The 27,989-nt window shown below is 45.6% G+C and overlaps 1 protein-coding gene and 1 non-coding gene across 5 annotated transcripts in view; both read right to left on the bottom strand.

Moving 5' to 3' along the window:
• Nucleotides 1-21,833: 21,833 nt before the first annotated feature.
• Nucleotides 21,834-21,940, bottom strand: LOC121275509. The gene has a single exon (XR_005942480.1). It is a non-coding gene; the product is annotated as a U6 spliceosomal RNA (small nuclear RNA).
• Nucleotides 21,941-23,253: 1,313 nt separating this feature from the next.
• The window catches only part of LOC121290931 (1-phosphatidylinositol 4,5-bisphosphate phosphodiesterase beta-1), an 802,698-nt gene continuing 797,962 nt past the window's right edge, over nucleotides 23,254-27,989 (bottom strand). For 2 of the 4 annotated variants that reach the window (XM_041211986.1, XM_041212003.1), the window contains one exon: nucleotides 23,254-25,813. In XM_041211986.1, coding sequence (XP_041067920.1) covers nucleotides 25,583-25,813 — 231 coding nt within the window. In that variant the 3' untranslated portion in view covers nucleotides 23,254-25,582. The remainder of the gene's footprint in view (nucleotides 25,814-27,989) is intronic. The other 2 variants (XM_041211997.1, XR_005945906.1) reach the window with 2 other exon arrangements.

Raw genomic sequence — 27,989 nt, 5'->3', positions numbered from 1 at the left:
ATTGCAGCTCCTGAGTTTAGCGGGAGTGGGTGGGCAGCGGTGAGACTGCAGTGACCACTGGGTCCAATGGCGACCCGGCCGCCTGTTTAAAAAGCTGCTGCAGCCTTTCCAAGGCTATGAATCCCGGTCAGTGGAAGGTCTTTCCAGAGCGCTGCTGGTGAGCAGGCCAGGCAGGAGGGTGGGGCAGGGGGTCAGGCCAGGCAGGAGGGTGGGGCAGGGGGGCAGGTCAGGCAGGAGGGTGGGGCAGGAGAAGGACTGTGCCCCTCATTTTTCTCGAGGAGGTGGCAGCACAGCGGGAGGTCCCCGTACCCCAGGACGGGAGGAGGAGACCCTCCCACATGACCAAACCTGCCTGGGAGGAGGTGGCAGGGGTGGTGAGCTCCCGCAACGTGGTGCGGCGCACCTGGATCCAGTGTCACAAGCGCTTCAACGACCTGTTGCACTCAAGAAGGGTGAGGACCATGTTGGCATTTGTCACTTAACCCAGCAGGTCAGCTTCACCCCTGCCCCCACCAAAGTCTGAGTGTAGTGACTGCATGGAATTATTGACGGGATGTGTCCTTCACTGGGTGGGCCAGCAGATATTGCCCATGCCAAGGTCACCCTGAGAGGGTGGTGAAAAGATGGGTTTTGCCCCCGCAGCATGTGTTACACTGAGACCCACATTACTGGTGTGGGGGGGGCGACCTGGAGGAGCTGCACCTGGGCGCAGTGCTGGAACTCCAGGACATGTCGAAGTCAGGGTGATGCTGGGAAAGGAGCTTCAAGGTGGTGTTGGCACTGATCTATCTGCCGCCCTCTGCGCTCCACGTGTTTGTGCCTCCTTGCTATGGAAGGTTAGACCATGTGGCGCCTAATGTGATGTAGGCAGCATTTGGCCAAGGTGGGGGGTGGGGGGTGGGGTGGTGGTGGTGGAGACAGGCATAGCATCTTTGTGTGAGTGTTCAGCAGCAGCAGGGTGAGGAGGCTCTGGAGCCCTGCAATGTCCCACTCTGGTTGGGGTGGGCCATCCGCAAAGAGAGTCCAGGTACAAGTAGCACCAATCAATGCTTTTCTCTCCTTTTCAGGAGAAGAATGCATATAATGCCACCAAGTGGGTGAGGACTGGTTGGCGGCCTGGCACAGTTGGCGATTCTTAGCCGCTTCAAGCAGGAGGTCTCGGATCTGGAGAGGTGCCATGCGCCCAGGTCCACCAGTGTCGGTGAGGCTGGGGTGTCACGGGGCAGGTATGTTTGCCCAGCAGTGAGGTCAGCATTGTTCTCCCAGTAGCCATGGCAGTGCTGAATGTTCAGCGATTGAAGTTTGCAACATGGCTTGACCATTGCTTATGAAAGGATGAGCGGGTAATGATCCGGGGAACAGGGATGCACATTGACATTGTCTCCACATTAACTGATCCAAAGTCCTTGTTCTTTCTTTCAGCATCAGTGGATCAGGTTTGGGAGGAAGAGCATCAGAGGCCCCCTCTCACACCTGAGGGGCCTGAAGTCTCACTAGGGTCATACCATCTCTGCCAGGCAGGCACCAGCGCACAAGCTAGCACCTTGGTGGGAATTAGAACATCGGCTAGTGTCCCGGGGCACAGCAGTGAGGGCACTTCACAGTTGCTGGAGGAGCTGGCAGAGACAGAGAGTGCCGTGGTGCCAGCAGTCAGAGGGCTGCAGGGGACCAGGCACAGGCTCAGTTGGTGGCTGATGATGTGCCTCTGGAGTTGTCCGCAATGCAGGAAATGCAGCCGGGTGTGTGGGAGCATCTGGGGGAGATATATGAGGCTCTGCTTGGCTTGGTCTCCGTGGTGGAGGAGTCTACGTGGGCTAATGCCGAAGCAATGAGCCTCAATGAGCCGTGCGTCCTCCATGGAAAGAGTGGCGACTCTTGCGGAGAGGCTCCTCCAGGAGACCAATCAGGGCTTCCTGGGGATGCGCTCTGACCAGCAAGCCCTCACATCGGCATTGACCTCAGCTGGTCAGTGCCAGTGTGGGAGATGGTCTGGGCAGCAAGTTTCCCAGCTCGGTGCTCATCCATCTACGGTGAGCAGGGAAGTTCGAAGCGACCTCACGTCGGTGCAGCAGCTGCCTGTCAGCTCCGAGGTCTCCTCTCAGGGTGCTCCGGATGAGTGAAGCATCTCCTCCCCATCTCTGTCAGTGACCATTGCATCCAATGAGGCTGTGATGACTGGGGAGATGCCAGCTGTGGAACTGGCAGCTACCTTCCAGGCGGAGCCAGCACAGGCTCCACGTGGCAGAGGACAGCCACCAAGGTCATCAAGGCCAACAGGACAGCGGAGTCAGCAGCTGTCTCAGACACCACTCCCTGGGGTCAGCACCAAGACCTAGCACCTGGAAACAAAAACATAAGGCACCTTAGGCACACCTTAGGGTTTATCATTGGTGCTTTTGTGTTGGCCCAAGATGAGGTCTTTATGAGTTGTTGTGGTTTTAACACCTTTGTATTTTGTTTTCTTAAGTTTCTTTGGTTGTAATATTAAATTCAGACATGTCACCATGGCTGAGGGTGCCTTTTTCCTTCTGCAGGTGGATGGTTTCCAAAAATGTTAGGAGTGTTTGTGGGACATTCAGCTTTATTAACAAGGTCATTAGTTAATGTTCCCAACCAGGCAGATTTTGCACTTAGGTATCGAGTATGGAGCCGACAGACCAGGCTTGTCCTAGAGGTCCACGAATGCTTTTCTACCTGAAGGTTTGTTGGATTAAAGCCTCCCGGGTGTCCCTGCTTCCCTGAAGTATTCCGGGTCAGCGTCTACCCCCTCAGCATTTCCCAGTGCGTGCTCATCCTCGGACTCACTGCTGGACTCATTGTGTGCAGCCGCAGCCACTGCGTCTACGTCTTCGTAGTCCACTGTGTCTCCCCCTTTCCAGCCCAAGATTGTGGAGAGCGCAGCATGCAACCACTATCACCAAGACACAATCTGGGGGATACTGGAGTGCGCCCCCTGAGCGGTCCAGGTTATTGGAAGTGCATCTTGAGGAGACCAGTGGCTCTGTCCACCACAGACTTTGTGGAGCCGTGGCTCCTATTGTACCGCTGCTCAGCTTCTGTTCTTGGATAGCAGAGAGGCGTCATGAGCCACCTTCTGAGGGGATAGCCCTTGTCACCCAGCAGTCATCCATCCAGCCGGGCTGGAGCACTGAAGAGCCCTGGCACCTGGGAGTGTCTGAGGATGTAGGCATCGTGGAAGCTGCCTGGGTACCTTGCACAGACTTGTAGAATCAGCATCCTGTGATCACACACTATCTGCACATTCATGGAGTGGAAGCCCTTCCTGTTGACGAAGGCACCGGGCTCACCTGCTGGTGCCTTGATGGCCACATGTGTACAGGCTTTAGCACCCTGGACAGGGGGGAAGCCAGCAATGGCCCTAAGACTCTGGATCCCTGTGTCTGGCTTGCCTGGTCCCAACAGGAGCGGATGAAGGTCAATGTCTGAACAGAGCATCTGTAACCTGCTTGACACAAGTGTGGACAGCTGATTGGGAGATACTGCAAAGATCACCCACTGAGCCCGGAAGGAGCCAGAGGCATAGAAATTGAGGGCAGCTGTGACCTTTAGAGCCACTGGCATGGCTTGTCCACCCAGACAGTTAGGGGAGATCTCAGGGCCAATCATCTGACAGATACAGTTGACTGTCTCCCCTGAGAGACGGAGCCTACTTCGGCACTGCACCTCAGACATATTGAGGTAGCTGCTTCACTGCCTGTAAACCCTGGCAGCAGGATAGTGGCATCTTCTGCAGCCCCTTCCACCTTGGACCTCTTGGCCCTGCACCCATTGTGGCTGCACCTGTGCTCCCAAAGTTGGCTCCCCTGGAGGCTGAATGTGCACTCCAGGCCTCCTCCACCTTCTAGCCCTCCCATCCCTCCTCAGAGGAGCTGCCTCCAGTGAAGAGTTCAGATCCCATTCCCAGGCTAAGGGAAGGCTTCCTGAAACCTGCAGGCCCAAAATAGATTACTCACTGCGGACTGCTGACCTGAAGGTTATGAGTCCAGAAAAAGCAGCTGGTCTGCGTTCTGAAGTATTGCAGATCCCACAGGCAAGTGTCAGTAACTTTGAAAAATCAACATTTGACAGAGCACAGTTGTGACCCCTCTGAGCCTGTGGTTTATACAAATGTGTCCTACCCACCTGCCCATTGTGCTCATGTACCAACCCGAAGATTGCGTGGGCGCCGAAAAATCGGTGTTGACTGGTGCCTCAAGGGCCTTAAGTGGCCCATTAATTAATGGTGGGCGCACATTGGAGTTCAACATGCGCGTGCCCAACAAAATATCGCAATGGCGCGCGGCGACATCTGGATGCTCACCTGATGTCACCGCGCGTCATTTTATGTGCGGGCGTGCAGGGCACCCCCACACGCCAACGGGAAAATTCTGGCCCTTGTTCTTTTTTTGTGGTCGATCTGGGTTTTCTGCGGATCGTCTGCCAAAGTAACAATAACATCTGTGGAGCAATCCACGAGGAAATTCCTGGTGCCAGTGCCAGTGCTGAGTGCTGCTCAATCAGATGTGGTACAGTTGGCTGTGGCATAAAATGCAACGTTCATCTTCTCCGTTTGCACTGCATCCTGGGCATCCAATAGAAGGACAAAATCACCAATGCAGCAGTTATGTCAAAGGCAAATCTTCCAAGTATGTTAACGCTCATCAAGAAGAGGCAACTTTGCTGGCTTGGCTCTGTTTGCAGGATGGAATACAGATGTATACACAAGGATTTTCTCAGTGGCCAGGTAGCTGAGCCAGGCAACCAGCCCGACACACAAAGCTCTGCTTCAAGGACGCTTGCAAGCACAGCATGAAAGCCCTAAACGTTCATTCTCAAACCTGGAGGATCCAGCCAATGATCGAGGAAAATGGCGACTTCACCTGTGGACTGGCATAAGCCATCATGATGATCAGTGGCTACTGAGGTACATGTGCCAACACTGAAAGCAACAGCTTACAACGACACCCGATAACCACTTCATGTGTGGCACTTGTGGCAGAACCTGCTTTTCATGGATTGGTCTCTTCAGCCATCAGTAAAAGTGCACCATATGAAGGTACCTCATCCCCAATGGATTTAATTTGCTGCAAGCCCATTATCTTATGCAGATAAAAGAATGCTGGCAATGAAAAAAATCCCCAAGTCTTTCTCAGTTACTAACCTTGGACCCAACATCAGACGGCGAGTTCTGAATACCTGAATACGACTGTGTGTTACTTTCTATTCATTCTGCCTTTCTGATTAAAATAACGTTTCGGGGCAGTAGTGGGCTTATGAACATGAGAACCTTGGTCTAGATTGCCCAGATTAATTTGACCTTGGTCCAAATCCAGAAAGGAAAAAGAACTCACATTTATATAGCACCTTTCATAGTCTCAGGATGTTCCAAAACACTTTCCTGCCAATGAAATGCTTTTGAAGTGTAGTCACTGTTGTAATGTAGGAAACACAAGCAGCAATGTGATAATGACCAAATAATTTGTCATAATGATGATAGTTGAGTGTTAACCAGGCCACTGCTGGTCTGAAATAGTGCCATGGGATCATTTACATCTATTTGACATGGCAGATGGGGCCTTTGTTTAGCCCCAGACTGGAAAGATGGCACCTCTGACAGTGCAGCACTCCCATTATACTGCATTGGATAATCAGTTCAGGTTTTGTGCAACCTTGTAACTCAGATGCAAGACCCATTGAATTACACCTGAGAGCTGGGGGCAGATTTTCGGCTCCCAATGGAGTAGGGCATCATGTGGGAAACCTGAAATGATGATTTCTTTTTGGCTGCAAAAGCAACATGGAGGGCTCATGGGGAGTATGAGGGAGCGTGGAGGGGACATGAGGAGTATGAGGGGACATACGAGACATATAGAGTGTGAGGGAATATGGAGGGGACACGGGAAGTATGACAGAATGTGAAGGGGACATGAGGAACATGGCAGGGTATGGAGGGGACATGGGGAATATAAGGGAACATGTGGGGGACATGGGGAGTATAAGGGTACATGAGGGGCATGGGGAATGTGTTGGGGAAATGGAGGGGACATGGGGAGAATGAGGGGGCATGAAGGGGATGTGGGGATTATGAGGGGGTATGAAGGGGGCATGGGGGGTTGGGTGGATGTGAGGGGTGGGATTTAGGCGGCATAAGAACAATGTTGGGAACTGGGCTGCTGTCCCTGAGAACTGAGGCGGGCCTTCTAAGTGGCCTGCTTCAGGACACCACACTCCTCCCACAGTCTTCCCACACTGCCTCGTGGCTTGCAAAACCCAATCCCTCCCTGCCTACATCTCTCAGAGACAAAAACATGGCGCAAAGTGAGCTCAGAGGCAGGCTTGCGCTTCAGAAGCTGCAAAAGGGCCCAATTCATGTTTTCCCATCCCCATGTGAAAATCCAGGCTTTGGCCTCCTGTTGAAAGCTAGTGTGCTAACCAATTTCTGGATGCTTGATGGGTATCGCATTGCTGTTTGTGCTGTCACTGATTGCCATCAATTCTCAATCAAGTTGCCAACAGTGCATTGTTGTTAGAGTTTGTTATTTTGAGAACTGTACAATAACAATAATCCATTACAGTAACAGTAGACTTGAAAAGGATCAAATACTTAAAGGTCAAACTTCTCAAAATTTGCAACCATTGAACAAAATAAAGGACCTAGCAACGAATCATCCTAAGATGCCTGTTCCATGATTATGCACAACTAAATTATCACCTACTGACTTATATTTTAAATAACTAGGCTCCATTAATAGGCTTTGGTCTTTATTAATGCTATCAGAATCAAAATCAAAAATCAAAAATGTTTTTTCTAGGAGCTGATGTGAAAAACTGACCTTCGAAAATACTTACACATTTACAATGTCAGTACAACTGTTGATAAAAGCAGTTCCTCCTACACACCACCATGCTTGTGTTGATATCAGAATTACATTAAACACTATTTATAATATCAGAAAAACATTTTTTTTAACAGCTTGGTAGTCCTTCACGAAGGTAACTAACAGTGGTAAATGTAATCACTGGTCAGTTGAGGCTTGTGCCAGCTACATTGCTGATGGCCTTGGGCCCATCTGCTCCTTCTGTTTTCTTTGTGGTTGGAGACAGACCAGTTGCCAGCGTGAGACAATCTCTCAGCCCGTTGTAAATCCTAATCTGCAATCAGCAATCCTCGCTGGCACCGGCACAGTCCCATGCTAAGCGCTGAGCATTAGGCGCTGTGCCCAGAAGACTTCTGCAAGATGTTCCTTTCTTAAAGTTCGTTCGCCCCCGCCAATTTCCCTGGAGGGGACATGGTGGGGTGGGGGATGACGGGGTATGGAGAGGATATGGGGAGTAGGAGGGGGCTTGGAGGTGGCATGGGGATTATGAGGAGATATGAAGAGGGCATAGGGTGAACTGTGTTCAGGGGAAGTCACTCTCCTGCCTTCCTGCTTTGGTCTGCTTTTCTAGGCACTAATTTTGCAGTGCCATAATAACTCTGCCTACATACGGGCGACCATGCAATAATAGAATGCAAATGAGCACACTTCCTGCTAATTGTGCTGTTTAACCATTGAAAGCAAAAGTCACCCAAAAAGCAGCATTTAAAAAAAGACACAAAGGAGGGCAGAAGTTGGTAAGGAGGCAAGTGCTACCATAAAATGAAATTCAGCAGCGCACGGGAACAGTAAACGTGTAGCACATGCAAACATTTTAAATTGACAGGCAGCAAAAGGCCAGATAATCCATCCAGCCTTCATCACACCATTGTGGACGGACCATCATGGCAGAATACTTCTTTCCTCTTCCCCCAATCCCCACAACCATGTATTCTACTGGGAGATGCAAAAGAACTCAGGACCACCAAGGGAAAAGATACTGGAAGATCTGGAAAATCTCTATTTGACCATGCCTGATAATCAAAGCCCAGTCCAGGAGATCACATAGGCATAATATCATCCATAAAGATACTTACCATCTACATGATGCAGCCTCTGCCTCAATCAGAAATCAGTCCACATTTGTTTCAGTTAAAGGAAAGTAATACTCAAGGTCAAGACAAACAGAAAATGCTGGAAATACTCAGCCGGTCAGGCAGCATCTGTGGAGGGACAAACAGAGTTAATGTTTCAGGTCAAGGACCTTTCATCAGAACTGGGAAAAGTCAGAGGTGTTTTGAGCAAGGGATGGGTGCGACAAGGGAAAAAAGAAGGTCTGTGATCGGGTGGAAGACAGGAGAGACTGAAGAATTAGGGCCAAAGAGAATGGCAATGGGGCAAGAAAAGAAAAAACAAAATTAAAAAAATGTGCTAGGAGCAGGTGCTGTCTGAAAGGGAAAATAGTAGATAAAAACCAAAGCATGCAAAGAAAATCAAAATTTGGGGTGGGGGGATAGTGATTGTGGAAGTGAGTTTACAGTCCGAGAATGTTGAGTCCTGAAGGAAGAAGTGTAAAGACTGTCAGGGGATTCCTGGAGAAAAACTACACCGAAGAAGCCACTGCTACAGACAGTGGTACCATAAAGCTTGCCATCAAGGCGTTGATGGAGGTTGTACAGCCGGGTGGAAAACACAGTGAACTGGCAGTGATGAAGCATAAACAACTCTTGAGGACCTTAAATCCTGAGGAAACTGAGAATTACGTTTCAGAGATGGAAAAAGAAAAGGCTACAAAGAGTCTAATTGAAAGATGAGGTGCTGTTCCTCGAGCTTACTCAAGGGGAAATATTTTTAATCTAAAGCAGTCCTTTCCGTTTGTAGCCTGTTGAATGTGTTCAAATGATTTGCTCTGCATACACAGTGAATGGTCAAGCTAAATGTAAGCAACCTGTTTTTGAAACAGGCAATCTATTTCTCTGCAGCATCTGCTAATTGTAAGCAGTTCCATCCAGAATCTTATCACTAAGGTAATCATCGCACTTTAACAAGGTGTGAACAGCTGATCGAAACTGCTTGCAGACTCCACTTTGCCTGATTGGTAAGTATAGCGTTTGGTGGTAGACTCCACATTATCCGAGTATGTCTAATCCAAAAATGGTTTCATCATCTTCTCTGACTCCTTCCATGATTGAAGTGTCCTGTGTGGGACTGGTATGGATGTCCCTGGAGCTGGCAGTTTACATTGGTGTTGATGCTTGAGAAAACTCCTGCAGCTGTGCCACCTATGAGCATGTCGCATGTTGCCAGTCTGGTGTTGATGCAGAATCCTGGAAACATGTTGAATGAAATTTCAGTGCTTGCCTCCACATGAGCCGGTTGGCTGCAGTGTTTTCCCAAGAGAGATCAGTGCCCAATGAACTGGCTCAAATAGCTGACTTGTCTAATACATTATGAACAGCACCAATGTAATTGATTCCTATTGTAATGCCAAATGGCTAGGGCCACTTGCATGATATAGGCAGCCGCTCAAAATAAGCTTGGACAGTGTCAGTACCTGGAATTTGCTGCCTATGAGGGTGGAAGTGGAGACAATCAATGACTTCAAAAGGAAATTGGATGGACTCTTGAAGGAATTAAACTTGCAGGGCTATGGAGATAGAGCAGGGGAATGTGACTGACTGGATTGTGTATGGAGGGCTAGAAGGAATTCTGGACTAAATCGCCTCCTTCTGTGCCATAATCACTCTATTACTCCATTGTGTTTGACATGTAAAACAGAAATATCGTTTCCCAAGCTGGAGATAATTAAAGCAATATCTTTTATCAAGCTACTGAGGGTGTATTTGAGCAATTACTTTCCTTCAAAGTATTCTTCTTTAATTAAAGGAATGAGCTTAACTTTAGCTGCTCTTGCATCTTATAATTGCTTTGTTGAGATGAGATGAAAGAGGATTGTGTTCTACACTTTGAACAGCTTGTGATCTGTGGTCTGCAAATCATGTCTCTGCCCTGTTTGAAACAGAATCCTCATTCCTAATTATAAAAACAAAAAAACTGCGGATGCTGGAAATCCAAAACAAAAACAGAATTACCTGGAAAAACTCAGCAGGTCTGGCAGCATCGGCGGAGAAGAAAAGAGTTGACGTTTCGAGTCCTCATGACCCTTCGACAGAACTTGAGTTCGAGTCCAAGAAAGAGTTGAAATATAAGCTGGTTTAAGGTGTGTGTGTGGGGGACGGAGAGATAGAAAAAGAGAGAGGTGGAGGGGGGGTGGTGTGGTTGTAGGGACAAACAAGCAGTGATAGAAGCAGATCATCAAAAGATGTCAACGACAATAGTACAATAGAACACATAGGTGTTAAAGTTGGTGATATTATCTAAACGAATGTGCTAATTAAGAATGGATGGTAGGGCACTCAAGGTATAGCTCTAGTGGGGGTTTTTTTTTATAATGGAAATAGGTGGGAAAAGGAAAATCTTTATAATTTATTGGAAAAAAAAGGAAGGGGGAAACAGAAAGGGGGTGAGGATGGGGGAGGGAGCTCACGACCTAAAGTTGTTGAATTCAATATTCAGTCTGGAAGGCTGTAAAGTCCCTAGTCGGAAGATGAGGTGTTGTTCCTCCAGTTTGCGTTGGGCTTCACTGGAACAATGCAGCAAGCCAAGGACAGACATGTGGGCAAGAGAGCAGGGTGGAGTGTTAAAATGGCAAGCGACAGGGAGGTTTGGGTCATTCTTGCGGACAGACCGCAGGTGTTCTGCAAAGCGGTCGTCCAGTTTACGTTTGGTCTCTCCAATGTAGAGGAGACCACATTGGGAGCAACGAATGCAGTAGACTAAGTTGGGGGAAATGCAAGTGAAATGCTGCTTCACTTGAAAGGAGTGTTTGGGTCCTTGGACGGTGAGGAGAGAGGAAGTGAAGGGGCAGGTGTTGCATCTTTTGCGTGGGCGTGGGGTGGTGCCATAGGAGGGGGTTGAGGAGTAGGGGGTGATGGAGGAGTGGACCAGGATGTCCCGGAGGGAGCGATCCCTATGGAATGCCGATAAGGGGGGTGAAGGGAAGATGTGTTTGGTGGTGGCATCATGCTGGAGTTGGCGGAAATGGCAGAGGATAATCCTTTGAATGCGGAGGCTGGTGGGGTGATAAGTGAGGACAAGGGGGACCCTATCATGTTTCTGGGAGGGAGGAGAAGGCGTGAGGGTGGATGCGCGGGAGATGGGCCGGACACGGTTGAGGGCCCTGTCAACGACCGTGGGTGGAAAACCTCGGTTAAGGAAGAAGGAGGACATGTCAGAGGAACTGTTTTTGAATGTAGCATCATCGGAACAGATGCTCCTCTGATAGAAGCAGATCATCAAAAGATGTCAACGACAATAGTACAATAGAACACATAGGTGTTAAAGTTAAAGTTGGTGATATTATCTAAACGTGTCCGGCCCATCTCCCGCGCATCCACCCTCACGCCTTCTCCTCCCTCCCAGGAACATGATAGGGTCCCCTTGTCCTCACTTATCACCCCACCAGCCTCCGCATTCAAAGGATCATCCTCCGCCATTTCCGCCAACTCCAGCATGATGCCACCACCAAACGCATCTTCCCTTCACCCCCCTTATCGGCATTCCATAGGGATCGCTCCCTCTGGGACATCCTGGTCCACTCCTCCATCACCCCCTACTCCTCAACCCCCTCCTATGGCACCACCCCACGCCCACGCAAAAGATGCAACACCTGCCCCTTCACTTCCTCTCTCCTCACCGTCCAAGGACCCAAACACTCCTTTCAAGTGAAGCAGCATTTCACTTGCATTTCCCCCAACTTAGTCTACTGCATTCGTTGCTCCCAATGTGGTCTCCTCTACATTGGAGAGACCAAACGTAAACTGGGCGACCGCTTTGCAGAACACCTGCGGTCTGTCCGCAAGAATGACCCAAACCTCCCTGTCGCTTGCCATTTTAACACTCCACCCTGCTCTCTTGCCCACATGTCTGTCCTTGGCTTGCTGCATTGTTCCAGTGAAGCCCAACGCAAACTGGAGGAACAACACCTCATCTTCCGACTAGGGACTTTACAGCCTTCCGGACTGAATATTGAATTCAACAACTTTAGGTCGTGAGCTCCCTCCCCCATCCCCACCCCCTTTCTGTTTCCCCCTTCCTTTTTTTTCCAATAAATTATAAAGATTTTCCTTTTCCCACCTATTTCCATTATAAAAAAAAACCCCCACTAGAGCTATACCTTGAGTGCCCTACCATCCATTCTTAATTAGCACATTCGTTTAGATAATATCACCAACTTTAACTTTAACACCTATGTGTTCTATTGTACTATTGTCGTTGACATCTTTTGATGATCTGCTTCTATCACTGCTTGTTTGTCCCTACAACCACACCCCCACCTCTCTGTCTCTCTATCGCTCCGCCCCCCACACACACACCTTAAACCAGCTTATATTTCAACTCTTTCTTGGACTCGAACTCAAGTTCTGTCGAAGGGTCATGAGGACTCGAAACGTCAACTCTTTTCTTCTCCGCCGATGCTGCCAGACCTGCTGAGTTTTTCCAGGTAATTCTGTTTTTGTTTTCCTCATTCCTAATGATTGTTGTAGCCCATTTGGGTCCAATGCAGGTATTTCCTTGGGTGTCAAGTTGCTCCTTAAGTAATAAAAGTAGAAAATGCTGGAAATACTCAACAGGTTAGACGGCTTCTTCCATATCAGCACTTCCGATACATCATCCTTTTTCTTCAACCTAGGGTTCCTCCTCACCATGATTATGGAGCCCCTTGAGTATATGCCCCCCTGGAGCTATATAAAACACTAGTTATGCACATCTTGGGTGCTGTGTGCAGTTCTGGTTAAATCCTTACAGAAAGGATGTAATTGCATTTGAGAGGGTACAAAGGAGATTTACGAGGATGTTGCCAGGACTGGAAAATTGCAGCCGTGAGGAAAGATTGGGTAGGTTCGGGTTGTTCTCCTTGGAACAGAGGAGGCTGAGGGGAGATTTGGTTGAGGTGTGCAAGATTGCGAGAGGCCTGGAAAGAGTGGATGGGAAGGACCTATTTCCCTTAGCAGAGTGATCATAGATGGCATTGATTTAAAGAGATTGGTAGAAAGATTAGAGAGGGATCAGGAAAATTGGTAGGGGTCTGGAACTCACTGCCTGAAAGGGTGGTAGAGGCAGAAAACCTCAATTAATTTAAAGTGTGTCTGGATATGCAACTGAAGTCCTGTAACCTGCAGGGCTATGGGCCATGTGCTGGAAAATGGGATCAAGCTGGGCAACTCACTTGTCAGTCAGGGCAGACATGAGTCATCGCCTTCCGTGCAGTAAGTTTTTATACATTTCCTAATTTCTCTAAATGTCTGAAAAGGAGGAATGTGAAGGGATGTGGGGTGAGGGGGAGGTAGTGGCAATATATGAATTGCTCCCCAGGAGAGCTCACACAGACCCGATGGGCCGAATGGCCTTCCTCTGTGCTGTAATGATTCTATGATTCTATCACTATGGCTGTGTCATTTCTTGCACTTTTCCTGTCACCCTTTCCCCTCCAACCCAGGTGCACAATAAGGTTCCTCTTGCCCTCACATTCAGCCCCACCTATTTCTGTATCCAACAGATCATCCTTCTCTATTTCTGCCACCCCCAGTGGTATGCAACCACCAAATACATCTTCCCCTCCTTTCCCCTTTCAGTATTCTAAAGAGAGAGTTTTCTTTACGACAACCTGGTCTATTGTCTATGGAAATTGACCCAACATGTTGTGCATATACGGCCCAGCAAGTGGGGTATTGCTGGTATTGGGGGCAGTGTGTACACATGTCTGACTTGAACCATATCTCTGTGTCTTTCACACGTGCCCTTCTTTAATGTCTCCAAGATGGATTGAACATACACATGGTGTGTTGTGGCTTAATAGGAATTGTTAGCCTGTTTTATTTCATGTCAGGTTATACTCTACTTTACTTATTTCAATCAATACAACTTATCTTCATGCAATAATAAAAAGTAATTAACATACTATGCTTCCCAGCATCAGTGAGTTGAATAATCCTGCTTCAGACACCATGAAGTAGGTGTCCAGTCTGGAGTATGTTAACAGCAAGTCTTTATTAACAACTCATAACTATGCACATATTAACAGTAGAAGTTACAGGTATGGAACTGACCCCATTCTAGGTCTTAACCCAACTGTGTCCATCTCTAGCCTGACCCTGGGTGCAGGTCATGTGCTCTCTTACATCATTGTGTGAGTAGTACTGTACTCAGTCCCATATTAACCCTTTATGTACCAAACCCTTCTACTACACCTCCCCCCAAGTCTTTATCCCATGGATATAGTTACTTCAGTTTACTTCCAAGTCTTACATTGTTAAAAGTCTGATGTCTTTACCTAATTGTTAAAGCCTTGATGCTATTCTAACATTTTTGCTATTACAGCATTAACATTAACAACATTCTCAGTACCCAACTCCACCCAGCAAATTCTTGAAGTTAGATGTTCAGGTGGTCTGGAGGCTTTAAACCCTTTCCACATCTTGTTTGTCATTCTGTTGGGAGAGTGGTAGGCTCTGGTGTTGCTTGTTCTTGATGTTGGCTTAGAGGTAGGACGGGTGTTTGGGTATGGTTTCATCCTTTTCTTCCATTGCCTGATGTTAAATCATGCCTGGTTGATCTGGCTGGTTTGCTGGTGTATGGTTATTGTTACTCTTGATCATTTCTTGTGGGGAGGATGAAAATGGTATTTGTTTACTTGGTGGTGTTTTTCCTTCTTCCTTCTATGCTTAGGCTGTCTGGAAGCTTGCTGAGGCTGAGGAAGGGTGTCCGTGTGGCTTGAGTAGCAAGCTCACCTCTGCTTTTTGTTGTTGATGGTGTGCTACCAGCTTCCAGCCTCCCTTGTGGTTCTGGCACACTGGCTGGAAGTTGCTTTGGGTGCGCAATGGTTGACTGTGCCAACATCACAGTTGGAGGTACACATTCTTCAGTACAACTTCTTCAGTACAACTGCCACTCGAGGTACTATGGTAATCCCATGTGCAGTAGGTTGGTCTGACCACTGGGGACTTTCCAGGATTTGGAATGATGATAGACAACCTGCTCCACAAAAAGAAAAGAAAGATCCCAGGGTGAAATCAGAGTCTGAATGTTCTGTAGTGTTTGAGGACTCAGGACCATCCTGTTCTGGCAGGCTAACAACTGTGGTGTTCTTGACATCTTCTGCCGGCTGGATAAGATTGAGGGCTACGCAGGCATCTCTATTCAGAAGAGAGAAAGGCTGATTGCGGACGACATACATCAGCTCAAACATCTGTTTGTCACCCTACCTCTGTGGTTCAATGATCATGCTGAGGACCGAGAGTTGGACTTCCCCTGCTCCATACAGTCTGTCGTTCTAATCCAACAACCTTGGGGCCATTATTCCTCATCTGACAGGGCTGGCACCTGAATCTGATTTACAATTGGTTAGAGAATCGTTTGCCAGGATGTCAGCATTCCAAAATGAAGAACCACATTCTCTGACACCCCCAAGAAGCGTGGCCTTGTGTCTATAGGGTTCTTGGTCTCGACCTCGTGGATGACCTTTGGGCTATCAGTGCGAGGCTGGGGTTTTGACTTGCAAAGTTTAATAAAGTCTCCCTGCCTGTTGCAGCGGACGCATTGGGCAGTACTCGCAGAGCACTGATCTTTCTTGTGAGAGCGCTTTGCGCCGCAGCGCTGGTGAGGTCGATCTGCTGGGCAGTTCAGGGGTTTCTTTCCTTGACTTGGCGTATCTGTGACCTGGCATGGTGGACTGAGGGTTGGTTTCTGCCCCAAGTGGCATTCTTTCCACTGAGGACAGTGCTCATGTAGCTCAGACAGTCTAACCAGCTGGATCACCTTGGCTAGGGTCAGATCATCTTTCACTCATTGGAGGTCAGGAAGTGAATCATCTGCAACATCCACAACGATTCTATCTCGGATGAGATTAGGCTTTAAATCGCCACATTCACATCCCTCTGCCAGTTGCCGAAAATCGTCAAAGAAGGAATCGACAGGTTCCGAGGGAGCTGGAATCTCTTATTAAATTTAGCTCTCTCCCGTATTTTATTGGATCTCAAGTTGAAATAAACATTGAAAGATTTCAAATCATCCGCAAATTTGGCGGCTGATTCATCAATTGTGTGCCGTGCAATGATGTCCTCTGCTATTGGCCAATTCCAGTAAAGAAGTGTACACGCTATAACAACAAAAACAAAAATTGCTGGAAAAGCTCAGCAGGTCTGACAGCGATTGTGAAGAGAAAGAGTTAACATTTTGAGTCCCGATGACTCTTCTTCAGAACTGTACACACTAACTTGTTCTGCCTCAGATTTCTTTTATTGAGGCCCCATCTTAAAAATCTTCTCCTCCAAAGACTCCAGTTGGGTGACTGGCCTGGGCCATGGGTGAAGCCCAGTGGAGCTGGTAGTGTGGAACTTGCAATCGATTTTTGATGAGTTTATAAAGTGTGGGTACAGCTTTGAGAGATTACAGGCTTCCGAGTTGGCGCTGCTGGTTACTGCTGAACAAGGGATCTTTTTGTGCCTGCCGGATTTTGGTGGACTTTTCAAAGTGGTGGTAACACGTTTCTGCGTCAAGAAGGGACCACAATGGCAGTAGAGGCTGGCTGGCTGGCGACTTAATTAATCTGATGGTATCGTGTTACAACTCAAGGCTCTTGCTGATTCCGAACCTGGATGACCGTGAGGTACCTGGAGCGAATGGAATGAATTATTAATGATGGTTGTTTTTTTTCCCTGTCTGACTCGGGAGCCATGCGCCAAGACTTGGAGTCTGGCATTGGGTTTAGCAACTGGTTACTTTCAATCGGCGCTCCTGACTGAACGGCTCGAAAGGACTTTCTCAGGTGCTGGCTGTCCTGGAATGATTTTTTTATTTGTTCATGGGATGTGGGTGTCAATGGTGAGGCCAGCATTTATTGCTCATCCCTAATTGCCTTTGAGAAAGCAGTGGTCGGCCTCCTTCTTGAACTGCTGCAGTCTGTGTGGTGTAGTAATACCCACTGTGCTGTTATGACGGGAGTTCCAGGATTCTGACCCAGTGACAGTGAAGGAACGGTGATATATTTCCAAGTCCAAATGGTGATGGCTTGGAAGGGGACTTGCAGGTGGGGTGGTGCCATGTGTCTTCTGCCCTCATCCTTCTAGATGGCGGCAGTCGTGGGTTTGGAAGGTGCTGTCTGAGGAGGCTTGGTGAGTTCCTGAAGTGCATCTTCTAGATTGTACACACTGCTTCCACTGTTCATTGGTGCTGGAGGGAGTGAATGTTTATGGATTGGGTGCCAACTGAGTGGGCTGCTTTGTCCTCAATGCTGTCTCGCTTCTTGGCTGTTGTTGGAGCTGCACTCATCCAGGCAAGTGGAGAATATTCCATCACACTCCTGACTTGTGCCTTGTAGATGGTGGACAGGCTTTGGGCGGTCAGGAGGTGAGCCTCTGACCTGCTCTTGTAGCCACAGTATTTATTATGACTAGTCCAGTTCAGTTTCTTGTCAATGATGACCCTCAGATGTTGATAGTGGGTGATTCAGCAAAGGTAGTGCCATTGAATGTCAAGGATCAATGGGTACATTCTCTCTTGTTGGGGATGGTCATTGCCTGACACTTGTGTGGTGTGAATGTTACTTGCCACTTGTCAGCCCAAGCCTGGATATTGCCCAGGTCTTGCTGCATTTGGACATGGACTGCTTCAGGATCTGAGGAGTCGTGAATGGTGCTGAACATTGCGCAATCATCAGCAAACATTCCCACTTTTGACCTTATGATGCAAGGAAGGTCACTGATGAAGCAACTGAAGATGGTTGGGCCTAGGACACTACCCTGAGGAACTCCTGCAGTGACGTCCTGGAATTGAGATGATTGACCTGCAACAACCACAACCATCTTCCTTTGTGTTAGGTATGACTCCAACCAGCGGAGAGTTCACCCCTGATTCCCAATGACTCCAGTTTTGCTAAGTCTTGATGCCACACTCAGTCAAATGCTGCCTTGATATCAAGGGCAGTAGCTCTCACCTCACGTCTGGAGTTCAGCTCTTTTGATCTCTGTTTGAACCAAGGCTGTAATTAGGTCAGGGACTGAATAAACCTGGCGGAACCCAAACGGAGGGTCAGAGAGTAGGTTATTGCTAAGCAAGTGCCACTTGATAGCACTGTTGATGACTCCTTCCATCACTTTACCTATGATCGAGAATAGACTGATGGGGCGGTAATTGGTTGGGTTTGATTTGTCCTGCTTTTTGTGTACAGCACATAACTGGGCAATCTTCCACCAGCCGGGTAGTTGTAGATGCACTGAAACAGTTTGGCTCGGACCACGGCAAGTTCTGGAGCACAAGTCTCCAGCACTATCGCTGGAATATTGTCAGGGCCCATAGCCTTTTCAGTATCCAGTGCCTTCAGCCATTTCTTGATATCACATGGAGTGAATCGAATTGGCTGAAGACTGGCATGTGTCATTCTGGGGACCTCCGGAGGAGGCTGAGATCGATCATCCACTCACCACTTCTGGCTGAAGATTGTTGCAAATTCTTCAGCCCTATCTTTTGCACTGGTATGCTGGGCTCCCCTATCATTGAGGATGAAGATACTTATGGAGCCCCCTCCTCCAGTGAGTTGTTTAATTGTCCACTACCACTCACAACTGAATGTGGCAGGACTGCAGAGCTTAAATCTGATTCATTGGTTGTGGAATCACTTAGCTCTGTCTATTGCTTGCTGCTTATGTTGTTTGGCACACAAGTATTCCTGTGTTGTAGCTTCACCAAGTTGACACCTCATTTTTAAGTATGCCTGGTGCTCCTCCTGGCATGCCCTCCTGTACTCTTCATTGGACCAGGGTTGAACCCCTGGCTTGATGGTAATGGTAGAGTGGACAATATGCTGGAACATGAGATTACAGATTGTGTTTGAGTACAATTCTGCTGTTGCTGATGGCCCACAGGGCCTCATGGTTGCCCAGTCTTGAGTTGCTGGACCTGTACAAAATCTATCCCACTTAGCACAGTGATAGAGTCATACAACATGATGGAGGGTATCCTCAATGTGAAGACTGGACTTCGTCTCCACATCGAATGTGTGGGTGGTCATTCCTAACGTTACTGTCATGGACAGATGCATCTGCTGTAGCCAGGTTGGTGAGGATGAGGTAAGCTCTGTTATTCCCTCTTGTTGGTTCCCCTACCACCTGCTGCAAAGCCAGTCTAGCAGTTATATCCTTCAGGACTTGGCCACCTCAGTCAGTAGTGGTGCTACCGAGCCATTCTCAGTGATGGACATTGAAGTCCCCCCACATGGAGGAGCACTAATTCATCAGCTCTCTCAGGCAAGCTGCAAACACACCAGATACAAGAGCTCCCTTGAAAAAGAAGCTGAATTTCAAGCAAACGTAGACCATCATAATTCCTTCCCTGAGTGGGATGGGATCATGCATTTGCTCAGTCCCACAGGAGTGGATGTGAAGGAAAGCTCCCTTTACAGAAATTTCACAGGGCTAGAGATTTTTTCCATTTGCTTTATTTACATGAGCTTTTTCAGTATCTTGTTGCTGCTGACCATTGGGTTCTTTCTATGTTTCTCTCTGCTTTTCATTTTAAATTTGATACGGGGAAAGGTAAAGAATATGTTGATTGGAAACAAAAATACTGTCCAGAGAAATTGCCACAAGGTAGACTGCAAATAAGGCATTTGCAAGATTTCAGCAGAACAGGAAGAAAGGACATGAGAAAGAATGTTCACAAGGCAAATGTTTGCTGGAGCACAGAATTAACAAGACATTGGTGGTGGTTGGCAAGTCAAGCTAAAGTTGAGGCTGGGTTAAAATCCCCTAAAGACATTATTTCATATTAAAGTGGCTCAAGGTGAGATAAGACATAATTAGAGACGTTAGCAGGCATCTTAGCTGCATTGACCACTCTTGCCATTCTGCCATCAATGCACCTTTGTCATACCTACCTGCCAATGACTGAGAACAGCTGTCTCCACAGCATCGGGGTCAGGTAGAAGCTAGTTGGAGAGCTTTGCCATCTGCAGCATGGCTACCCGCAACCAACCCTGCAAGCCCTTCCAGTGGCAGTATAGGTCACCCCCATCATCGGCTGACGCTCGATTTGCAGATGACGTTAACTCAGGGTCTTGAGTTTCTGCCATGGGTCTCCATGTGATTGACCAGGGCGGCTCTTGACCTGCAGATCTTTGAGCACATGGGGCAGGATGTCCCAAGATGTTATGGGAATCTGGAGTGCAGGATTTGCTTCCTTTTCTTTCATGCCCTGTTGGCATTCTGCTTCATCATGAAGATGTTGTGACTCAAAGCGTGACGCAGCTTGATGGACAAGTTGCTGCCATTCTGAGCGATTGGTAGCAAGCTCCTCCTGGTCACCACTGCCCTCAAACTATTTGTACCTGGTTATTGGTAGGCTAGTGCTGCTGTATGCATCAAACAGTCAACTAACTCACATGGATCAGCATTTCCTTTCTCATTAATGAACTGATGCATGACATGCCTGTGCAATTTCGTCACACTTAAGCATTTGACTTAAACCTTATGACCTCTACACTTAACTAAAATACTTCACATCTTCAACTTTTTTCAGTTTTGTCCAAACATCATTTACCTGAAATGTTAATTCTGTTTCTCTCTCCACCAATGTTGCCAGACCAGCTGAGCTTTCCAACATGTTGCCTATTCAACCCCCGCTTCCAATTTTGCTTGCGTGGGAACAATGACTCAAATTTTGCTGAAAAAATAATGGTGTCAAAATGATATCTCGCCTCTAATCTCCCAGTGATTTCGACGAAGTTGCTGTATTTGTGCATGAACTGTTTGGTAAACTTGCAACAGAAAGTTAACTGTAGTCATTAACAGCGCAAGTACCGTTTTAGCAACGTGATAATTGTTAATAGCTGCCAATCAACCTCTATTGTCTGGAAAGAGAGCAAGTGAAAGTTATTGCTTCAGGTTGTGAATTGTTGGAGATTTCAAAAACATCAATTTTATTTTATTCTTTTCCCTTTTTCTCTCTCTGAATCTAATTTTTTGTTCCTCTCTTTATTTCTCTTCATGTACCCGATTGACATTGAATTTATTCCCTTTAATTCACCCTCCTTCTCAGTCCTTGTTTTATTTCTCGTGCCTTAAATCTGATTGGTTGAGGAGATACCTTGTTTCTCCCATTCTTAATCAAGGTTCCAGATGCCATGTTGCCCTTGCTGCATCATTATCAGCTTATACTTCCAACAACTTTGTAGGCAAACAAAGTTAAAACCTTTAGCATGAACAAGCCTCCGAGCACCTGCCGTAAAGTGACTGGGTCCTGCAAAGCGAAGACCATACTCTATCAAATGGCATTGTCATTCTGCACACATCCAGAGGGAATTGAGCTAGTAAGGTAATGGAAGAATGAGTAGGATGAAAAGTACAGGAGGATTGAATTGGCTGTTGTGCTTGAGGAGTCCTCTGACTTCACCTTCCCCATTGGACCCATGCCAACAATTTCTACTGTAACTGCTTTGAAGGACCTGAAAAGTTTTTGCATTGCAAGGCTTTCATCCCATAATAAAAGGCTCTTTCCAGATGCTTTCTCCTGTTATCTGCATTTTGTTCAACAAGCAGTTTTGAAACGTTGGAAATATCAGTGATCATGATCCTCAAGTCGTCATCTCTTTTTTTTTATTCATTTACAGGCCAGCATTTATTTCTCATCCCCAATTGCCCTTGAGAAGGTGGTGGTGAGCTGCCTTCATGAACCACTGTAGTCCATGTGCTGTAGGTACACTTATAATGCTGTTAGTGAGGATATTGCAGGATTTTGATCCAGTGACAGTGAAGGAACGGCAATATATTTCCAAGTCAGGAGGGTGAGTGGCTTGGAGGGCAACTTCCAGGTTGTGGTGTTCCCATGTATTTGCTGCCCTTCTCCTTCTAGATGGTATTGGTCATGGGTTTGGAACGCTTCACGAATTTGCGTGTCATCCTTGCGCAGGGGCCATGCTAATCTACTCTGTATCGTTCCAATTTTAGTATATGTGCTGCCGAAGCGAGCACAAATAGGTGCAGGAACAGAGCCTTAATATGCGTAACTCTTTTGAGTACAAACATGTTTCCATCTGTTTTTTCAGATGAAGTTACATTGTTTGCCATTGTGAGATTTGAACTCTTGATCTTGGGTTTACAAGCCCAGTACCATAACCACTTGGCTATTTAGGCCAAGCCCCGTCATGGGTTTGGAAGGTGCTGTCTGAGGAGGCTTGTTGAGCTCCTGCAGTGCGCCTTGTAGATAGTACACACTGTTGTCACTGTTTGTCGGTGGTGGAGGGAATGAATGTTTGTGGATGGGATGCCAATCAAGCGGGCTGCTTTGTCCTGGATGGTGTCAAGCTTCTTGAGTGTTGTTGGAGCTGCACTCATCCAGGCAAGTGGAGAGTATTCCATCACAATCCTGACTTGTGCCTTGTAAATGGTGCACCCTAAGGATGTGAGTATATGTATATGCACTCTGCTTTTAGTATTTTTGAAGTGAAGCCATTTAAGTACGTCAGCATGGCAAGATTTACAGCTATAAGTTGTTTAAGCAAAATACACCATCGCAGTAGATGGACATGCATGGCAAGTATCCAGAGGGCTGTTAAGTAGTCTGAATGGGAGGACAAACCATATACACTTTGCCAATTTATGTCATAAGAACATGGTAAGTAGATTTACCGTAGCTGATTTGTTATTGCCTCTGAACCTCTTCCTTAATTGCTGCCTGCTCCTTCGTATGGTACAAGCGGTATTGACATGGACGTCTCCATCTTTTGTGCAATGTGTATAACTCCCTGTGTGGACAATGCCATGCCTTGCCATGCAGTGCCTTTTGTCTTTTCTGGAACTTTCCAGTTAACACCTTTGATAACAGATCAGCACACTTGGGATTTACAAGTGGTAATGATCGTTAAGAAGGTCAAACTGCTATCTACCAAAAACCTTCTTCCATTTAAACTACTGCTATATGCATTTAAAATCCCTTCAGTAGCATGTCTTGTCCCCAAACTTTGATCCCCTCGTTACAGGCAGTATTAAGTATGGAGTTCCTCAATGTACATACATAATTCATTATTTTTGAAATGTTCAGTGGGAGTCTGATGTGCTGAACAGCCACTGCATTTTGTTTGTGCTTAATTTGTAAACATTGCAGAGATATCTATGGCATGTAAGTAACTAAGATGTTAAATCTGACACGGTTTTACTAGTTCACCAAAGGGCCCAATTTCTGCTTGCTAAGCTTTGTGAAACACGTGCTATAGAATTAAGTACTCTGAGTGTTCGTATTGTGCTGTCCCAAAGTTTGCACTGTGGTAAAGAGTTGAAACAGTAGCTGCATGTACACATGTCCTTTATTTATGTCTTTGTCAGTCTAATTTCTCAAAATAAATGGCAGTGTTTTTATTTCAAAAAACAATACATAGCAGATATTCTTGCAATGGTGACAGAGAAACACATGTTTAAAGAAGTTTTATTTTTCAGATGAACGCACATAAAATTACTGGTGGAAGAAACATCATGCCAGAAAATTGCATAGAATTCATACAAAATTTGAATACGCATTTCAGAACAAGTTGTCATTGTCAAAGACAATATTATTTACACCCTTTTTATGTGAAATGTTCCCTTTGTCACATTTTGTTATTCTACAGTCAACTTTAAGTCAAAACATTTGAACAATATTAGAGCACAGACCATCCATGTAATATGATCAGTGAGATAAACAGAATTATATCACACTCACTTTTATTACGCATTGTTATTCATCGAGACCCGATTTAGGAGCTGAAGTTTGTGAAACATTGTTAAATGTCCTAATCCAAAAATGACCTGCATTTAATGCTGAACACAAGCTGTATTGTTTACAGTTGTTAAATGAAGTGCACATACAACCTAGTTCAGTACAGAACAGCCCATAGATATAGATTTCCACAGTAAGTACTTTGAATATTCCACTTAGACAGATACAGAACAAGGCAAACACTTCAAAGGCACAAGACTTTCACATCATGTAGACCCCTTCTGTTAGATTCAACAAATCTAATTCAAGTAACGTTAAACAACAAATATAGCATGCGTGTATGTATGCATATGTATGTTTTATATATATGTATATATATAGACACACATTTACACACACACTTCCACTACAACTATTGAAAACTATGGGGTGTAATACAGACAGAATAAAACTATGAATTTCTGTTTTTACAATAATCTGTCACAGTTAAAACCAATAAAAAGTAAATAAAAAAGATGCTCCATCATCAAGTCTAAGCATTTAAATAGCTAGACCTATGATTGTGGTGTTTTTATTAGAATGGGACCTTAAATTGTATAAAAATAAAGAGACTGTTTTACTGAAACATCATATTAGACAAATACTGCACCAAATGATGGCAATAAAAGGTTTTCACTCAGAATAATTACATGAACTGAATGCAGTAGCAATACAAGAGTCTTCAGATTTATGTATTTCATAGTTTGAGCAGCCACTATGACATTTAAATGTTTTTGACGTAAACTAGTCTTTTAAATCTTAAACCACTTATCCTGCTAATTTAACTGCTGCAATACCTGTATCTGTTGTGTGTTGGATATATGGCATAGAATGAATAATGCCAAATGCCAAAGATCTCAGGTTGCACAAATTGTTTTGCTGACTGTCCATTATTGTGATGTTTACTAAAGTTACCAGTGATGATTAATCATCAGCCATCTCGCATTTTCAGTGTTTAATTTTGAAATTAAAATTTCATTCACAAAGTGCATTCATACACATTAATACAATGACTTGCTTGCATTTTTTTCCCCTTCAGTTCAGGATATTTACAACCACTGGTATTGTACAAAACAAATTTTACAAGTGACTTAGATGTGTAGCAAGTTACAATATTTTGATTGTGCAGTTGGATATAAGGACTTTCCGTTACATCACTCACATTAACTTGTAATAACAATCTTAGTTTAGAAAAACTGTGATATCAATGTAACTTTACTTTGTACACACAAGTCAAAGACACTTTTTTACTCTGTAAAGCTACCTTAAAGTACATTACTGCACAAACTCCACAACAAAACTGCCTCTTACAGTTATATTATAAAGTATCCACAGTGATAACCATAATACTTCCATCATGCATGCATCCCTGAAACTTGTTTCCCATTGAATATACTGGACAAAGCTATACAGTAAGTTTTAGAATTGCACAACCAAAACTCCCATTATATTAAGCAACATTCTTAATTCAGCAATGTCGACATTAAAGTATGCAGCAATGTACAATTCTTTAGATAATGTAGAAAGCAAAGACAATGGCAAACCTGTGCTTGCAGCTAAAGCAAAGGTTTCTTACAACACAGTGCAATCATGCAATGTTATGGAGACGTGGCTGTTGAGCTTGGCCTATTAAGTACTATAGGTCTCAAGTTCCTCTTTGATGGTTTTAAGATGAAATGGGTGGCACTGTACAATTAGTTCCGCACTGGCACTTGAACTGAATGTACACACACATGACCCTGATACTGCACTGTATGCTTGACTAGGTCTTCCAGAACACAGACTTGCAATCAAGCAGTTATTCTCCTGCCTACATCCTTTTCTGTTGCAACACCCCCCAAAAATGCAATAGATTAAGACAGTTTAAAGATGGGATCTGCCTATTAAAGCGATGTATCGTAAACTTTATCTGACTTATCGTCTTCTAAATCATCTTCATTTGAGCATGACTTATGGTTCAATTTCCCATTATCTGGTGTGAAGGAGGGAGGTGGAGCACTGTGATCTCCATCTTCACTGAATTTTCCTTTCAGCGTATCCTGTACAAATTCTTGGATTTCCAGAGGCAGCCTCTTAAACTTGTCTTGGTATTCTTGATCAAGATCACTCTGTAACTGCAAACAAGAGGAAAACTGTAATGCCATAAATTCTCTAGACAAACAAATTAAGACTTCTTTATCGCAGAGCAGGAACACCCTCTTTCACACAAGCATACGCTGACATAAATAACACATTTGTGTTTCTAGGTGATGTTAATCCTTTCAGTAAAGTCTAAAAATTTGTTATGTGTATTGGTAACTGGGCTGGTTGGAAGATAGAACAGTAATCAGTTCCCATCTTAAGGTATTGCACACAGAATGAAATAGAGACCCCAAAACATATTTTCTTTGCCAATTTTCCCCCTTCATTCTTGACTGAAGGCTTTGATTGCTGTTGGGTCTTTGTTCTGGGAATGCCTGGCATTCTTCCATCAGTGGTCAGTTGCCAGCCTTTATGTGTGAGCTTACACAATGTAGATGGGAGGCTTCTTGACCACAGGGCCAATATTGTATCTCACCCATTGTCCACACATGCAAACACACACAAGCACACACATGCACTGTTAGGTAATGAGCATGAGTGGAAGCCCTGACTGATCATTGACCCTCCCAAAACTAGCTGGTTGTTAAGTTGAACTGTAGTACTAAAATAGCTGCCTGGACTGGCCTCAGTTTGGACATCCTAGTCTGAATGGCTCAGGTACAACAGACTTTATCAACCAAGTCATCAGGAATGCTTCAGATAGTCTATCGCACCATGAGGAGCAGACTATATAGGCTCTGGTTTTAACACTACCAACTAGATGGGATGAGTGGTTAAAATTTTGAACCTGGCTGGAAATAGGTGGGTGCCTTATAAATATATGCAAGTCAGGGTGTGATGCTAATGGGACCATGCTATTTTAACTGGGTAGAGGCAGAAGTTGTAACCAGTGGCCAACCTGTTCAGCAAAATCTCAGATTGTCCTCAGAAACTGGCTAATGGGAGCTAACAATTTAACAGGAGGCTTATCTGAAGGCAGATGTTTACAAAGACATTTTGAATTCCCAGGACGGCTAAATTAACTATTCCTCACTTGAACATTGCTGAAAGGAGAGAGATGTTACCGAAGTTTATCGTCTTGCACTCATCAGGACAAATGCAAGAATGTCAAATTTCAAGTGATCACAACAATTTGTACTGCAGGAGAAAAGAGAGCTGATGTGGAGGGATAGTAATGTAGTGGTTATGTCATTGGACTAGCAATCCAGAGGCTCAGGTTAATGCTCTAGGGATATGGGTTCAAATCTCACATATCCCTGGGGTCCCTGGCAAACATAAATGGTTCATATAACGAGCTCAACTAATTATCTTCAATTGATTGTTAGTGTACTGTGAGCATACTCAGGATTGTTCAGAAAGTGCAGCCCAATCACATCTAACAGTAGACATCTAACATTTTGTTTTGGGTTTAGCAAGCACAGGCTGATTGAGTACGAATAACTGAAGGAACATGCTGTTTGATTTGATCAGCCATTTTCTGGCACATACAGCCTGTGTACCTGGCATCATAGTGGCACATCAGATCAAAGTCAACTTGCCAATCAATCAGCACCCTTTTTTCCTGTAGTATAAATTGTGATCATTTGAAATTTGCCATTCTTGCGTTTGATGAGTGTGGCGAAAAGCTTCAGCAACATGTCTCTCTTTTCAGCAAGATTCGTGGTTCTTACTTTGTGAGGCTTTGTGGCTTCATTCACCCTGACCAAGCACACTTGGTGCTTGTCATGGCTGCCTGTATTGTTTATATATTCTAGTTAGAGGAAGATGAACACAACAATAGCAGCCTGGTCAACTTAGGACAAGCAGCAACTGCGAATGTTAGTGCACAGCAGGCAAGAGGGGGAAGCCAGACAAGCCAGAGATCAGTGGATACTGAAAATTATTTCTTCACCTTCTTAATCTACTCACCTTAAAAAAACAGACAAAAAACCATTCTGCATTAACAGTCCTTGTTCCCCACTTCACCGCTCCCTTTGCCCTGCATTGTGAAACCATTCAGCCCCTTTATCTGCGATATCAGTGATCTTCCTTACACCCACTTACAGTTAAAGGCATGGTCTATTTACAGAAAACTGACAATACCTCCTCTGCATTGTCCTGTAATAAATCACACTGAAACCTTTCTGTACAGATATTGCATGAAATAATGGACCACCACTCAATGGGAACAAAATAAGATAGCTCTGCAGAAACACTTTTTTCAGCTGC

The sequence above is a fragment of the Carcharodon carcharias genome, chromosome 2 (assembly GCF_017639515.1).
Source record: "Carcharodon carcharias isolate sCarCar2 chromosome 2, sCarCar2.pri, whole genome shotgun sequence".
Lineage (NCBI taxonomy): Eukaryota > Metazoa > Chordata > Chondrichthyes > Lamniformes > Lamnidae > Carcharodon > Carcharodon carcharias.
The sequence above is the reverse complement of the archived record's forward strand: the minus strand, read 5'-3'. Positions and strand labels throughout refer to the sequence as shown.